The 17,284-nt window shown below is 47.7% G+C and overlaps 1 protein-coding gene across 1 annotated transcript in view; it reads right to left on the reverse strand.

Moving 5' to 3' along the window:
- Positions 1–17,284, reverse strand: part of adgrv1 (adhesion G protein-coupled receptor V1) — a 171,100-nt gene that overhangs the window by 110,314 nt on the left and 43,502 nt on the right. The window contains exons 39-64 of the mRNA XM_039013161.1: positions 16,666–16,744; positions 16,077–16,215; positions 15,770–15,911; positions 15,311–15,576; positions 14,910–15,085; positions 14,618–14,745; positions 14,293–14,474; positions 13,676–13,822; positions 13,368–13,448; positions 12,937–13,198; positions 12,235–12,357; positions 11,620–11,842; positions 11,214–11,418; positions 10,905–11,051; positions 10,438–10,693; positions 9,717–9,919; positions 8,768–8,944; positions 8,342–8,524; positions 8,002–8,181; positions 7,726–7,890; positions 7,460–7,580; positions 7,086–7,209; positions 3,158–3,296; positions 2,694–2,879; positions 2,161–2,396; positions 1,555–1,703 (exon numbers count right to left, since the gene is read on the reverse strand). Of these exons, the coding sequence (XP_038869089.1) occupies positions 1,555–1,703; positions 2,161–2,396; positions 2,694–2,879; positions 3,158–3,296; positions 7,086–7,209; positions 7,460–7,580; positions 7,726–7,890; positions 8,002–8,181; positions 8,342–8,524; positions 8,768–8,944; positions 9,717–9,919; positions 10,438–10,693; positions 10,905–11,051; positions 11,214–11,418; positions 11,620–11,842; positions 12,235–12,357; positions 12,937–13,198; positions 13,368–13,448; positions 13,676–13,822; positions 14,293–14,474; positions 14,618–14,745; positions 14,910–15,085; positions 15,311–15,576; positions 15,770–15,911; positions 16,077–16,215; positions 16,666–16,744 (4,419 nt within the window). The remainder of the gene's footprint in view (positions 1–1,554; positions 1,704–2,160; positions 2,397–2,693; positions 2,880–3,157; positions 3,297–7,085; positions 7,210–7,459; positions 7,581–7,725; positions 7,891–8,001; positions 8,182–8,341; positions 8,525–8,767; positions 8,945–9,716; positions 9,920–10,437; positions 10,694–10,904; positions 11,052–11,213; positions 11,419–11,619; positions 11,843–12,234; positions 12,358–12,936; positions 13,199–13,367; positions 13,449–13,675; positions 13,823–14,292; positions 14,475–14,617; positions 14,746–14,909; positions 15,086–15,310; positions 15,577–15,769; positions 15,912–16,076; positions 16,216–16,665; positions 16,745–17,284) is intronic.

Consider the following 17,284-nt stretch of genomic DNA (forward strand, 5'->3'; position numbering starts at 1 on the left):
TCTTCTCTCAACTATCTACGCGCTCTCCTCCTCTCACCTTTTCCCTTCACTTGTGGACTTCAGTGAACGACACATCAGCTGTCTGTAACCAGGCGAAAAAACCTTTCCAAGCCAAACCTTCATATCATGACTGCTAACCGCTATGCACAGCCTACATCGTTGTCAACTCAGTCAACATACTGTAGCTAGGACTAACATGTTAGTAAACCCGCCACAATCATGCATTTCAGAGTACAGTCAGAAAGCAGTTTCAGCAGTTACACCGGCGGGCCCCAGTGGCAATAAATTAATAAAACCAAAAGCTTACCTTGACTTGGAAGAGTTCCCGTGTTGGATAGTCATAGCCAGCTAGCTAACAGAACCCCTCTCTGTTGGAGCCAGGTGTTGGAGTAGGCTAAACTAGCTAGCTGCATTCAGTGAAAGTTAACCTAATATAGCGCTGTCTCTCTTGCTTCTCCTTAATTGTCTTTCTCTCTCTTTCAGTCAACTACTCACCACATTTTATGCACTGCAGTGCTAGCTAGCTGTACCTTATGCTTTCAGTACTAGATTCCTTCTTTGATCCTTTGATTGGGCGGACAACATGTCAGTTCATGCTGCAAAAGCTTTGATAGGTTGGAGGACGTCCACAGGAAGTTGTCATAATTACTGTGTAAGTCTATGGAAGGGGGTGAGAACAAAGAGCCTCCTAGGTTTGTATTGAAGTTAATGTACCCAGAGGAGGACAGAAGCTACCTTTCCTCCGGTTACACCATGGTGCTACCCTACAGAGCATTGCTGAGGCTACTGTAGACCTTCATTGCAAAATAGTGTGTTGTAATCAATTATTTGGTGACATGGAATATATTTAGTATAGTTTCATCTATAAAGTATCACTTTTTAAATGTTTCAATATTTTTATTTTTATGAAATTCACTGAGAAGGATGGTCCTACCCTTCCTCCTCTGAGGAACCTCCACTGGTAAATATGAATAAAACGAAATAATTATGAGCCTATAGCCAAGGAGAAAGCTTTGAGCTTTAGAAAGAAAGGCAGGATCCATGATTGACTGAGATAATGGAGGAGAATAATAGGGAGACTACTTTCTGAAGGACAATCCATGTTGACTCATGCATTTATATTTGAATTATTAAAGAGATGGGTGTGTCTAAGGCTTAAGAGGGTGTGAACGTCATTTTTCTCCTACTTGTCTCCAAAGTGGAATAACAAGTGTCTCAAAGAAGCATAACTTTCCCATGTTTCCCCCAACTGCAGTGTATTATATACCACTTTGAAGCTCTGAGTCTGGCTTTTTATTTTATTTATAAAAATACAATCTTGAACATTTGACATAAGCTCACCTTCCTGAATTCAGTCCCTTAAGTAGAATGTAATACTGCAAGTACTGTAGTACTCCTTACATATTGCATTCATCCAATCACCACTCTCAGAATCCCTCTCTTATGCATATCCATGGCATATTAACAGGATGAGATGACATTTCCTAAAGTGATGCCTTATCTTCCAGTAGCTATGTTGAAGAGTGTCAACGTGTCAGAGGCTTAGAGACTGACCTGTGATGTTGACATAGTCAGGGAGGAACTCCAGAACACCCTCAGCGTTGTCACTCTTCTGGATGACGATCCTGATGGACGAGATGTTGCCGACGGCTGGAGGCTGGTCTCGCTGCAGGCCGTGCTCCATCACGCTGAAGTCCACAGTACTGACCACAGGAGGGCGACAGAGGTCAGAGACAACACCACCCCACCTCACACCCAGTCAAAAAAAAATGAGGTGGGTTAACGCTGAGTGCAGTTCGCAGTGAATAAAGTAGCACTCTCTAAACTTTCAATGCATTTTTTCTGCAAAAGGTAGGTAGACAGGGTTTACGTGCGTTTACCCTCCATGACACCACTGCTCACACCCCTCCCACCCCAGAGACCAACACCTTCCACTCTTACAGTGAAGTTCACAGGAGGGTGACAGAGGTCATTAAATCATGGACCAAGGTTGAGATTCTCCTCCCACTCACACACCCAAAACCGCACACCAACAGCTCACGGTGGAAGTTGCCCTTAGGAACAGATCTCGGATCAGCTTTCCCTCCCCAACACTTCTAATCTTAACTGGGGGGAGAAAACAATGAGCTGACTCTAGATTCGTGTCTAGGATCCACCTACCTGTCGTTGAGGAGCTCTACGGTGATGATGTTGAGGTAGAACTCCTCAGGCCCCTCTGGGAGGTCGTCGTCATGGATACTCAATGTGACACCACGCGTGGTCTGGCCTGGGCTGAAAAGCAGGCGCCCCGAGGCTTCAGTGAAGTCCTCTCCACTGACCGCTACACTGCCTGCTGTCTGGTAGGTCACCCACACACTCCCAAACGTGCCCATGGATCGCACCACTGTCACATTGACCTGACGGAGAAGAGAAGGGAGAGGAGGGTGGGGGGTAGGGGAAAAAGCAGGCGGCCATATCATCAACTGAATGGCAATTTGTCATGGATGCATCATAGTAAGCCAAATGACTTTCATGCCACTCCCTTAATCACCCTCCCTAATCCCTCCCTCCCTTAACCACTCTCCCTCGGATAGGGCAGGTCAGACTGTTCTCAGGCTCTGATAGGTCAGCAATAGTCATGTAGATGTCCTCTAATGCATTTCAACACTGTGGACGTTTTTGATCATGGCCTGGGACTGCCTTGGCTCTCTCACCTTGCCCTCCTCCTCAGAGGCCCCGGCGAGGCCCTGGGGGAAGGAGAACAGGCCGTAGGGGAGGTCACTAGCTGCCATGGTGACTGTGGCCCGCTGGGCCGAGGGGCTGATCTCCGCCCCTGGCGTGACTGAGGTCAGGGTCAGCTGGTACACACGGCGCTCCTCCGCCATGTCATCATCCAGCGCCTGAAACAACAACAACAGCAGCAAACACCACTACCTTCAGCCTCTGTCCCAACATCCACACTAGGATACCGTTTCAAATGAATGGCCGACAGGCTACATCACTTAACACGAGTGTTACGTTTCACAGTTGCATTGGGGATGATTCATGTTGCATCCATTTTCACTTCATATTAGGATGAGGTACGATAAGACGCCGTATGTTAAGGTAAGATCCTCGTGATGAATATCGTTCCATGGTCAAAGACAGACTGCATCTGTGTTGAATGTGGTTGTCATACCTTAAGGCGGATGGTGGCTGCAGACTGTCTGTCTCGCATGGTCACCACACCAGACAGCTCCTCAAACTCAGAGGCCACAGCGGGAGTGATGTTCCAGTAGACCTGGATCTCTCCGAAGATGCCTGGGCCTCGTACCAGGCTACAACCCCCCCACACAACCATGCAGTACACACACAACCATGCAGTACACACACACACACACACACACACAACATATATTTCATTGACCTCTCATCAGCCAAAATAAGAGTATGCTTTTCTCAAAAGCACAACAAGCAATATTGCAATCTGTCCCATGTGTGCTTTACAAAGAGACTTCCCACTTAGCAATGATATGTGTGTGTAACTGAGGCAAAGTCATTATTATCCATCGCATGATTGGTTGAGCCTTATTGGGACGTGACATCACTCCGAGCCCTTACCGAAACACAACCCTTGGATCAAAAACTTGACCTTGTAGCTGTGGTAATTAGTGACAACGTTAAAACCAGTAGCAACCACAAACTTCAATGACATTTATCTTAAAATCAAAAGACGTATCTAATATTCCCACACCCTAACTTTGTCGCAGAGGAGGGCTTGTTAGCTAGCTACAGGGTTTGAGTCACCTCAGACGTTTTCTTATAAACAGCTCAGCTAGCAACGCAGTGACCAATGCATTTAGAAGGATAGCTAATGACTGTAACGTAGCTACACTACATGAACAAATGCATGTGGACACCTGCTCATCGAACATCTCATTACAAAATCATGGGCATTAATATAAAGTTGGTCCTCCATTTGCTGCTATAACAGCCTCCACTCTTCTGGGAAGGCTTTCCACTAGATTTTGGAACATTGCTGCGGGGACTTGCTTCCATTCAGCCACAAGAGCATTAGTGAGGTCAGGCACTGATGTTGGGCGATAAGGCCAGGCTCGTAATCAGCGTTCAAATTCATCCCAAAGGTGTTCAAAGGGGTTGAGGTCAGGGTTCTGTGCAGGCCAGTCAAGTTCTTCCACACCGATCTCGACAAACCATTTCTGTATGGATCTCACTTTGTGCACAGGGGGCATTGCCACAAAGTTGTAAGCAGAGAATCGACTAGAATGTCATTGTATGCTGTAGCGTTAAGATTTCCTTTCACTGGAACTAAGGGCCTAGCCCGAACAATGAAAAAGAGCCCCAGACCATTATTCCTCCTCCACCAAACTTTATAGTTGGCACTATGCATTGGGGCAGGTAGCGTTCTCCTGGCATCCGCCAAACCCAGATTCGTCCGTCGGACTTCCAGATGGTGAAGTCCAGATTCCAATGGCAGCGAGCTTCACACCACTCCGCCAACGCTTGGCACTGCGCATGGTGAACTTAGGCTTGTGTGAGGCTGCTCGGCCATGGAAACCTACTTCATGAAGCTCCCGACGAACAGTTCTTGTGCTGACGTTGCTTCCAGAGGCAGTTTGGAACTCAGTAGTGAGTGTTGCAACCGAGGAGAGACGATTTATACGCGCTACTCACTTCAGCACTTGGCGGTCCCGTTCTATGAGCTTGTGTGGCCTACCACTTCACGGCTGTGCCGTTGTTGCTCCTAGACGTTTCCACTTCACAATAACAGCACTTACTGTTGACCGGGGCAGCTCTAGCAGGGAAAATAATTGGCGAACTGACTTGTTGGAAAGGTGGCATCCTATGACGGTGCCACGTTGAAAGTCACTGAGCTCTTCAGTAAGGCCATTCTACTGCCAATGTTTGTCTATTGAGATTGCATGGCTCTGTGCTCGATTTTATACACCTGTCAGCAATAGGTGTGGCTGAAATAGCCAAATCCACTAATTTGAAATGGTGTCCACATACTTTTGCATATACAGTGCATTCGGGAAGTATTCAGACCCCTTGTCCTTTTCCACATTTTGTTACGTTACAGCTTTATTCTAAAATGGATTAAATAAAAAAAAATCCTCATCAATCTACACACCATACCCCATAATGACAAAGATAAAACAGGTTTTTAGAAATGTTTGCACATTTATTACAAATAAAAAAACAGAAATACCTTATTTACATAAGTATTCAGACCCTTTGCTATGAAACTCGAAATTGAGCTCAGGTGCATCCTGTTTCCATTGACCATCCTTCAGACGTTTCTACAACTTGATTGGAGTCTACCTGTGGTAAATTAAATTTATTGGAAATGATTTGGAAAGGCACACACCTGTCTATATAAGGTTCCACAGTTGACAGTGCATGTCAGAGCAAAAACCAAGCCATGATGTCGAAGGAATTGTCCATAGAGCTCCAAGACAGGATTGTGTTGAGGCACAGATCTGGAGAAGGATACCAAAAAATATCTGCAGCATCGAAGGTCCCCAAGAACACAGTGGTCTCCATGATTCTTAAATGGAAGAAGTTTGGAACCACCAAGACTCTGCCTAGAGCTGGCCGCCCGGCCAAACTGAGCAATCAGGGGAGAAGGGCCTTGGTCAGGGAGGTGACCAAGAACCCGGTGGTCACTCTGACAGAGCTCCAGAGTTCCTCTGTGGAGATGGGAGAACCTTCCAGAAGGACAACCATCTCTGCAGCACTCCACCAATCAGGCCTTATTGTTAGAGTGGCCAGACGAAAGCCACTCCTCAGTAAAAGGCGCATGACAGCCCGCTTGGAGTTTGTCAAAAGGCACCTAAAGGACTGTCAGACCATTCTTTGGTCTGATGATACCAAGATTGAGCTCTTTAGCCTGAAAGCCAAGCATCACGTCTGGAGGAAACGTGAAGCATGGTGGTGGCAGAATCATGCTGTGGGGATGTTTTTCAGCGGCAGGGAGTGGGAGACAAGTCAGGATTGAGGGAAAGATGAACGGAGCAAAGTACAGATATCCTTGATGAAAACCTGCTCCAGGGCACTCAGAACCTAAGACTGGGCATAAGGTTCACCTTCCAACAGGACAACGACCCTAAGCACACAGCCAAGACAACGTAGGAGTTGCTTCGGGACAAGTCTCTGAAGGTCCTTGAGTGGCCCATCCAGAGCCTGGACTTGAACCCGATCAAACATCTCTGGAGAGACCTGAAAATAGCTGTGCAGCAACGCTCCCCATCCAACCTGACAGAGCTTGAGAGGATCTGCAGAGAAGAATATGAGAAACTCCCCAAATACAGGTAAGCCAAGTTTGTAGCGTCATGCCTAAGAAGACTCGAGACTGTAATCACTGCCTAAGGTGCTTCAGCAAAGTACTGAGTAAAGGGTCTGAATACTTATGTAAATGTGAAATTTCAGTTTTATTTATTTGTTTAATTAGCAAAAAAATTCTTAACAGACTGTTTTTGCTTTGTCTTTATGGGGTATTGTGTGTAGATTGATGAGGATTTTTTAAATTTATTTATTATTTTTGAATAAGGCTGTAACGTAGCAAAATGTGGAAAAAGTCAAGGGGTCTGAATACTTTCCGAATGCACTGTATAGTGTCGCTAACATGTTGGCTCACACATGCCAGGCAGTAGCCAACTACTGTAGTTAGCTAACAGTTAGAACATTGTGGACGCCAAACGACGCCACTAGCTAGACCCAGGAGCTCATGGGCTACATTAGCCAACTGGTTAGACATGATAACACCATGGGCAACAATAACTGGCAACTAGTTCGATTTCAGACAAATATGTTAAACTAACTATGAGTTTATCCACTGACTACTAAATTTAGGAGGCTAGCTAAATCACTGAAATTTAGTTAGTGGCAGTAGCCACTACTAGCCAACTAATCATGGATTTCTTATTCTTTAATACAGTTGGGTCAACTTGATCATATCAAGGAACAGACAGTTTCTGGAAAGGTAAAAGTGCATCTGTGTAACATCACACGCCCCAGGAGGATCAACTAATCACCCAACGTAACTCATGAATATGAATGACTTTGCCCCCCGGCTATCTTACGAAAGGAAATTTCGCGAACTGTACCTGATCAAAGCAGTCCCATTATAGTTTCCCTGAGGTTCTCCTATCAGGACATTCCTGGAGGCCTCAGCGATGCCCACCGTTCCCAGGGCTGCACGGTCTCCCTGGATGGTGATGGTGGCCACCCCTGAAGACACACACCAACCCAGGGGACACAGTTCAGTCTAATGCCCTCCACTGGAGCTCCTTAAACACACCCCAGTTAGAAGTTGCCTCTAGGGGCACATCTAGGACCAGCTTACTCTCCTGCCAATCCTAACTGTAACCATTAGGATTGAAAATGACAAACTGACCTCAGATCAGCTTCCAGAGGAAAATGCATTCCTCTCCTCTCCATAGACCAGAGACTGTATGTGAGGCAGCCCAAAGATACTGACCGTTAATGGGGTCGATGACAGCACCACTCTCCGCAGCCAGGAGCTGGACAGTGAAGTTCTCGTCTCCCTCCAACACAGTGTCAGCCAGAGCCCGGATCACCAACGTTTTCCTCAACTCTGTCTGAGGTTCACAAAGTCTCACATCAGTGTCTTTTCAACAAACGACTGTACATTTAGCATCAAGTATTACCAAGCAGAGCAAAACACCGTCAACTGACTTACTACCATCTTCCCCTTTGGCCACCCTAGCCCCACCCCCTACTGACCACACTGAAGACCAGTGTTCCGTTGAGAGGTGAAAGGTCATCCCGGGCCACGTCCTCCAGCCGCCACACCAGTGTCACCGCCCCCTCTCCTCCCGCACTGCGCAACACTGTTAGCATTGCCATGGCAGCTGGGTCACTAGTGAATGCTGGCTCGCTGATAGTGACCTGAAAGGAGATTCGTTTGTTTAGCATAATAATGGTTTAGAATAAAGTTGTATTTGATTGAGTAAGATAACTGTATTCATCCCCTGTACGGAAATATGTCGGGTATCTCACAGTCTGCTCTTGGAAGCCAAAACGGCCCAGCGGTGAATCGTTGGGGGGGATGGTGACGGTCACAGAGGTCCCCTCCCCCAGTCTGGCTCCACCAATCACACGCATCAGAGTCACACCGAAGCGCTCTGCAGACTCCACCTCCGTGTCATCCACGATACTGATGTCAATAAAGGCTTCACCCTGCAAACAGAACCAGAGTTTTTTTAACCTGAGGAGTACACGCCTCTGATCCTTCATAGAAGCTCAACTAGACCAAGTGGATCATAGTGAGGTGACCTAACTTAACTAACTACGTAACCTAACCGGAGAAACTCTCTGGCCCTAGTTATAATCACTTTACCTGGCCATCTTGAAAGGTGATATTCCCAGAAGCAGGAATGAAGTCATCGAGGCTGGCAGTGATTGTCCGAGCCTCCCAGTACACCACCACTCTCCCAGTCCTGCCAGCCAATCGCACCACAGGTAGGCGGAGGAGGTTCCCGGGCGGGGGCACCTCATAGGCCAGTACCCCTCCGGACTCTTCCTAAGAAGCCGATACAGAAACAGAGTTGAAGCATTAATACTTGAATAGGATTAAAATACCTGTTTGCATTTATTCATTCTTTGGATAGAGTTTTCAGATAGTCTCTAAACTTTAGCATCACGTACAGTAGTTACTGTTGTAGTGTGTTGTGAGACACTATACAAAAGAATGGAGTGTTAGACTTCAGCAGTATTCCTAACGTATGAGCAGAGGGAGTAGTGTGATGCTTTTTTTGTGGTCGACCTGTGAGACGCTGAACTGCAGGACCCCCCGTGGGTCGTCGTTCTCCTGGATAGTGACCACAGCCACCTCCATGCCAGGCCTCTTCACACTGGGCTGGCCGGCCCCTGTCAACCCCCCCACCAGCTCCACACCTGTGATATTCACCAGGAAACTCTCAGCCAGCTCTGGAGCCTCGTCCTGGGGATATGCACACACACACACACACACACACACACACACACACACACACACACACACACACACACACACACACACACACACACACACACACACACACACACACACACACACACACACACACACACACACACACACACACACACACACACACACACACACACAGCCCTGAGGACCTGAACTGGGCAACACTGTGGGATCAGGGTAAATGCTAAATCAGGAAGAAGGGAAACCATTTTTAACACTCAACCCACAGAAATGAACTCCTAAGCTTGTCGTTGTTCCACTTCTGAAGCAACGTTACTCTCAAAAATCACCTTAATAAATGCTGGCAGTTTGTGAGCACATTGAAATCAAGGCCTTGTTTTCATGCTCCTCTCAGTCTAAACAAAACACAATAATAGCTACCATTAGTGGAGGTTAAAATAGCGACTCAGCACTGCAATTTACTGGGAACGGATCTATTCTGGGGTGACGGGAGATAAGTAGTGGGTTTCCTTGGTGGCAGGCCCAGCACTGGTGGTTTTAGGCCTGGTATGGGTCTTAGCTGTAGGCAGAAAGCACCCAGAACAGGCAGAAAGCCCAGCTGTTTGCTGAACCAATCTAAATCCACACTGCTTGGGTTGGAGAGGGGAGGCTAAGTAAAGAGAGGAGAGAAGAGGAGAGGAAAAGAGGGGAAAGTAGAGAGGATTCTACTGTACTGTCCTCAGGCGTCCCAGGAGGACACCTGGTGATTGTTTGTCGATAAAGTCATATTCTATTATTTTCGTACTGGTAGGATGGTGATGGTGACGAGAGCCATGGTGGCATGTTCCTTCATGATGACGGTGTCCTCCCGGGATGTGTAGTCCTGTGGGGTGCTGGCCTGGTTGGAGGGGGGCTGGGACAGGGCCGGTCTGGTCTGGTAGTGGACCGCCACCTCCCCAGACACTCCCTGCTCTCTCACAATGGTGAGGGTGACATTAGCGGGACTCTCTGAGGTGAAAGCAGAGGCAAACACGGACAAGGAGCGTCAGACAACACACATAGGTAGCCTAGTGGTTAGAGCGTTGGACTAGTAACCGAAAGGTTGCGAGATCAAATCCCCGAGCTGACAAGGTAAACCATCTGTCGTTCTGCCCCTGAACAAGGCAGTTAACCCACTGTTCCTAGGCTGTCATTGAAAATAAGAATTTGTTCTTAACTGACTTGCCTAGTAAAATAAAAAATAAAAAAACATAAACCTTACAACCTGTGCAAGGACAGAAACAATTTGGATAATGAGTCCTACCAATGTCATAGCTCCTGTCAAATCAAGTTGTGACCACTCATGACAACCTACCATACACTTTAGTAGCTTTAAAAATGGACATGGTTCAAATATGGCTTTTTTTTGTTCTTGATGTGTAAGATAATTGCATATGTATCGTTCTTAACTATACACAATCTCACATATTTTTTTCCTGTATAAATACATATATATTTAAAGTCAATCCAAACAGCTGGCCTCTTACTCTGGGGCTCCTGTGTGTGGAGGTACTGGGAGTCCAGGTGCCAGCCTATCACCCCATAGGGCGAACCGTTGGGCAGGATGGTGAGGAGGGCCTGTGCCCTCTGTGGGTCAATCAGCGCGCCCCTGGAGAGCTGGTCTAGGCCCACTGTGGTGACATCCAAAAGGGTAAGGGTGACCCTCTCCCTCAACTCAGGAAAGCTGTCTGCTACCACGGTCAAAGAGATGGTAGCCATCACCTGGCCCTCAGAAAACGTCACCTGAGATCGTAAACAGTTGACGGTGGATGATGTCAGTTCCTCTGTAGCTTAGCCAATCCAGGAAGTCAATTCACAACCAATGAACTAATCAACTAAATTTGGAAAATTCACATCAGTAAGTTGTTCTGTATTTCTTCTATTTCTCTACGTCTACATTTTCCTCAAAGTTAACAGTGAAAGAGATAATCCTGTGAGAGAGAGAGAGCCTCACCACTCCTGACGTGGGAAAGATGTCTTCCAGACTGCCGTTGGCTGCCCAGTGGACGGTCAGTCTGCCGAAGGTTCCTCTCCTCCTCTCAACACTCAGAGAGATAGGGTTGCTCCGCGCCAACTCCTCCACTTCCACAGATAGAGAGCCCTGGAGAGAGGCAACATCAGTGTGCAATATAATGTAGATTTGACCATTCAAATGTATCGGAACCGATAAAAAAAAACATGAACACATATATATTTATAAAAAGTGACAAAAACCTAATTTGAAATGCACTGTGAATCACAGTTAAGCAACAGAGGAGGGTACCTGTGCAAAGCCTATGACTCCATGGGCGTCGTCATTGGTTGGAATAAGCACGATCATCTGACCACCAAAGCCAATCTCAGCCCCTCCCTTGGGATTTCTTAGGACCACACGGAACTGTTCTTCTTCCTCCGGGGCACCGTCGTCGATGATGTTCACCGCAATCTCCAACTCCCGGTCGCCGGGTGTGAAACGCAACTCGCCATAGCTGAGAGTGTGGCGGCAGAGAGCAAACGGACAACGGTCGGAGAAGACAACCACGAAGAATGAAGGGGGAGCAACAACACACTTGTGTGACAACGAAACAACGCAAAATGAAAATTTGCACAAAGTTTGATCAAACCAATGATCAATACCTCTGGTCAGAATGTAACGGGTTGCCATGGGAACAATGGGGCATCATAGGTACCTGGGTATGAAGTCAGAGTGGTTGGAGACCGTGGTGAGCTCATACAGGGTTGAGCCTGAGGGCTTGGTGGCTGCTATGAGGCTCTTGGTGGTGTTGAAGTAGGGTAGAGGTAGAGAGAGGAAGTGAGAGGCTGACGGAGACCTGAGCACCATGGCAAACAGACTGATGTCAGACCTCCAGGAGTACAGCGCTGAGCCATTCCTCCCCGCCAGCAGGACATGGGCTGAGAGAGACACAGAGGGAGAAACAGAGAGACACATCTTCAGTGGGGAAACAGGGGATGATTTGTGAAACTGTTAGATATTACTTGTTAGATATTGCTGCACTGTCGGAACTAGAAGCACAAGCATTTCGTTACACCCGCAATAACATCTGCTAAACACGTGTAGGTGACCAATACAATTTGATTTGATAAGACTACAAAATGTTAAAGATTTGGAGGTGTCTTTGAATTAACAAGGTCGTCATAATTATAATCACCATCGCCATCGTCATCGCCATGATCGTCATAATCAGTTGTAACTCTGATAGTATTGATTGAATGATAACACTTAGGGGTCTCTCAGTTCACCCATGTGAAGAAAGTTGACCATCAGTGCGCGTGTGTGTACTCACTGATCCCTGAGGGTAGGGTGAAGGGGTGGGCAGAGCCCAGGCCAGGGTGGGGGATAGACTGGCTGTGCTGAGGGAACTGCTGCGTGGCTCTCCATACAAACACCTCACAGGAGGGAGAGGAACCTGAGGATAGGAACACACACACACGGATGAACGCGCCCACCCACGCATGCACACACACACACACACACACGCACGCACACACACACAGACAGAGCTTTATGTTAGCACTCTATTCTTTCACGAGGCGGTTATGTTAAGCAAGGGCCATGCTGACACACCCAACTACTATAAATTACACCCCCTGAGCCTTTCTGTGGTTTCCCTATGGCCTACTACAGTGAGCCTTCCAGTAAACTCACAGCATAGAGCCTACCTACTTCGCTTATGTGGATTGTGGTCTGTGGTGTTTCATCAAAACATACATAAATACATGCTCCAATATACATTAGGACTTTTGGCGCCGTTCTCCCTCCCATCGGTGCACACAGATCATGTTTTGTCTTTAGTAGACCGGGGACACATTGACTATGCCTTTACGTATCATAACTGCAGTACACCATCTCTGCACCACATGCGCCATTTCAGAGTGAGAACAAAATGGCACCGTAGCAAAACGTCAACATAGAAGATTGTTGATTGCAAACACAAATACAGAGGTGGCAAAGGGCATGGTTCGTAGACGGGGTCACGTGAGGTCACCTTCAGTGACGACCAACAGGAGAACGTCTGCTCCCATGGTGAGGGACTCCACTTGTTGAGCTCTGCTGCTGACAGGCAGAGGCCTGGGGTTCTGGAAGTGTCCTTGACTCCACTGGAACAGTACACAGCCGTCCTCAGTCTCTTTCCCCACACAGGCAGCCAGGTAGAGACTGGTCCCGTGGGAGAACAGAGACACGCTGAGGACACCCTGAAGCTCCAGGCTCTGATGAACAACAAAGGTACTCCCAGTCCGAACAAACACCTGGTAGAAACAGGAGGAGTTAGCTAACTAGCTAGTCGAAATCAACTTCAGGTGGTGTGGACTCTATCCATTGGGCGTTTTGGTTTGAATGACAATAGGAATGTGGTGGTGTGCATATGGGTATCGTGATCTAGGACACCTGTGTAGTACTGTTAACCCCCAAACTCACCTGGCTCGAGGCAATCAAGTAGTCTCTTCCTTCAACGGAGAAGTGTTTGACATCAAGAGCTTCAACAGCCAACGTTTGTTCCTAGGGGGAAAAGGGTTGAATTTGAATGAAATGAATACAATACTCAACATAATGCCACTGCCATTGAGCGACTGTATCATAGGAACGTATCATAGGAGTGACGTATCATAGGAACATAAGGCCAGTGACCGTGTAGATCTTCCGTCATCTTAACAGGTAGAAAACAAAAATCATTAGGACCCCAAATGAATCGACAACCGTCAAGCCAAAGAAGTGAGGGGCTTCACCAGTGTAAGGTTGTGGTCCGACTGCACTCTGAACAGGCTGAGGTTGACGGTAGGGGAGTCAGCGCGGCCTCCGTGTGTGATCGCTACATTGTACGAGCCATTCACAGAGAAGCCCACACACATACGAGGGTCCTGGATCCTCACCGACTGAAAACACAAGAGATTCAGAGAGAGAGAGAGATCATACATTTGCAATCATGATCATGATATTGAGTTATGCATGTGTGGATGCAACACAAAATAAGGCAGTTACCTAAAAGCTATTATGGGTTGGTGGTTTATGTCTTCCTTCCCATGTTCACTCCTACCCTTTCTTCCTTCTTTGCCTCCTATGTAGTTCAACTTCTGCACCGATGCAGTTTGACCTTTGATCTCTGACTCTACACAGAGGCTAATGTTTAGATGAATTACATCTCTCTCTACAAGTCCCCTTTCTGTGATTGGTTAACTGCCTGTAGAAGAGAAGTGATAGACAGCACCAACCTACTCTCTGTTCCACACGCCAGGACTGAAAGATACAACTAACACCCCCCCCCCCCCCCCCCCCATACCCCCCCCATATCCATGTATTTCATTGTCTATGACCGCAAAAAAATCCGGAACTTGAACTAGATTACCTGTATAGGTACCAACACCCCCTGCCACCTGTACAGAGTGGCATGTGTCTGGGTGGAGCCGCCAGGGGAGGGCATGTCCAACCTCATGGCCAGAGGAGAGACACCATCAGTCAGGGAACACCAGCCTGAGGTGGGGGTCTCTGAGAAGATCTGATACACTGCCATCACTGGAAGAGTCCCCTCTGAAAATAGACTAGTACAATCACTGTATATCATGGTAAACAACTGAACACAGACTCGGAACGGATATTGCCACTGGATTGTGTAGTGTGGATATAATGACATTAACTGTGTGTGCAGAAGCAGAGTTTCTAGCCCGTCTTACCCATGGCAATGGCTGTGTCCGACTGGGTCTCCCACTCCACACTGACCGCTGCCTCTAGACCGTTACTGCGGGACACGGTCAAGAACACAGTCCTACCACCCTCTTCCCCCACCACAGAGCTGCCAGTCCTGCAGAGATAGACGTACATGTGTGTGTGTGTGTGTGTGTGTGTGTGTGTGTGTGTGCTTGCGTGCTTACATGTGCATGTGCGTGTGCATGCATGCATACTTGCATGTGTGTGCACGCATGTGTGCGTTTGTGTGCTTGCATGTGTGTGTGATCACATGCTCACCTATTGAGGGAGGGTGCGATGCGGAAGAGGCCCAGCGGGGCGGAGTTCTGAAGCACGGTGACGAGCGTGTGGAGTGTTTCTCCAAGCCGCGCCCCTCCCGTTGGATTGGACAGAGTTACCGTGAACGTCTCGTTCACCTCGGGCTCAGCATCCAGAACCGCCCAGATCTCCAGAGTCTAGAACATCACATCACGCAGGAACGTCAGAGAATGTCAGCACATCAGAGAACGTCAAAATGAGAATATGAAGGGCTTCATAGGCTGAAACACATCAAGAAAAGATTCTTGCCCTTGCCTATACATCAATTCAATCTATTCTCAATCCTCCAATATATCTTCAACCTATTCAATCAGTTCTCCTGTATATCTTCTAGCCTGACTGAAGTCCATGGTCCCCTTCACCTTGAACCTGACTCCGTCCTCCAGCTCCACAATGCCCTGCCAGGGCATGAGGTCGTCCTGGGCCAGCGTTTCGTTGGCATCTGTGATGGTGAACTGGACGTTGACGGTACCGAAGGTGCCCTGGGGTGGGTCACGCACCACGTACAGGGTGGCCACGCTCTCCCCCAGCCCGGACACCGACGTGGGTTCCCTCAACAGGAAGTGCTGGCTGCTGTTGAAGGAAATGACACCATGGCCGTCGTCGCTGGCCAAGATGCTCACCATGGCTACGGAGACATGGGACAGGGGAGACAGGGAGAGCAGTTTTCACCAGGGCACTTGTCGATTCTTGTGAAACCAATCAACAATGACTGTGAAACCATAGGTACGTAGACTACACAAACATGGCCTTCAATAAAATACAATACAAAACATGTGTAGCGGACATGCATGATGCTACAGGCTTCCAGAACACCCTACCTGTGGTATTGTCTCCCAGCTCCAGCCCAGACGATGGATTAGCCAAAATCAGCTGGAACCTTTCAGCTCCCTCTGGGATGACGTCATCAACGATCTGAACCTCAACAAACTGATGCCTCTCCCCATCAGCAAAGTGGAGCATCTAAAGAACAAACAAAACGTGTGAACTCACAATGACAAGGCGTGTTTAGTCTCATTGGTGGGGCCCAGAGTTTTCCCCCGGTCAGAACAAATGGTCAGGGAAAACTCCTGTCCCTACTCATTAAGAACTGATCGGTGGTTCAGTGGGTTAGGGGCACGGCCTCACCGATGGAGTGACGTTGTAGTCCAGGCCCAGCTGAGCTTCCAGGTTCTGAGCGTAGAAGACGAGCGAGACGTTTCCGTAGGTTCCTGCGCTCCTGTAGGCCACCAGGCTCAGCACGCCCATGGTCTCATTCACCTCGAAGCTACAAGGGAAAACACACAACCAAACATCAGATTGGTCTGCCACTAGAGGTAAGAGAGTAAGGACTTACTTGCTATGGCTATAATATGTGCTTGTCTCACCCATCTACCTGAAGACGGATGCAACTGTAAGTCACTCTGGATATAAGGGTCTGCTAAATGACTAAAATATAAATGTAAAATGTCGTGACTTGGGGGATTTGTTGATTAACAGCCATGAAAGGGAAAAGAAAAACAGATCCTACTAAAAAAGTGAGAGCAGTGTAGGCTTTTCTCAGCCAAGCAGTCCGTGTGAGGAAAAATGTGATAGAGTAGAGGGAGTGCTTCTGGGTATATCTGCACAGCCACAGGTGCTCTTAGAAACAGAGGGCATCTCGTAAATGGAGAGAAAGGGGGGGGGAAAAGGGGAGGAAAATCACTGTGAATGAGAGGTTGAACACAAAGCCACTCACTTAGTGTTTGTCCATTCAATGACACCTCGAATTCCATCATTGGCGCCAATGCTGATTTCTGCCACCAAACCCTGGGTGTCTGAAGAGAAAAGGCAACATTACAATGGGAATGGTAGCTCATGTCCTAAAGTCTTGATCCAGTAATACTATCATAAAAAAAAAAATAGCATTAGCTTCAGCATGATCACTATGATCGTAAAACGTGGGCCAGAGCATCTAAAGAGGACAGGAAGCACTTGTTTGACACTACAATAGGAGCACAAGATGAGGAGACGAGGGCCATTCACTTTTCACATGCAGCCAGCTGAGAGTTGGAGTACGCGCTGACTGATTTCTAATGTCCTTACTGTCTGTCTATCTCTCGCTCTGGGCACAGACAGCATGAGGGCCATTTAAAGTGTATGGTTTGGCATTCCCACTGCTCACCACAGTGTTTTTCAGCTCGACCCAAATCCCAACCGCCCCTCAATCATGGAGGCATCAATCAATCAGAAGAATTGTAGCCACTGAGTGCTGGCTGGCAGATGGGCCCTATGCATCTCCAGTCTGTGTTGTATTCTGTCTACTCGTTGTTTTCTGAAGTTACCCATTCACAAAATGGGCTATGGTTAGGATTACA

Source organism: Salvelinus namaycush, chromosome 18 (genome assembly GCF_016432855.1).
Source record: "Salvelinus namaycush isolate Seneca chromosome 18, SaNama_1.0, whole genome shotgun sequence".
NCBI lineage: Eukaryota > Metazoa > Chordata > Actinopteri > Salmoniformes > Salmonidae > Salvelinus > Salvelinus namaycush.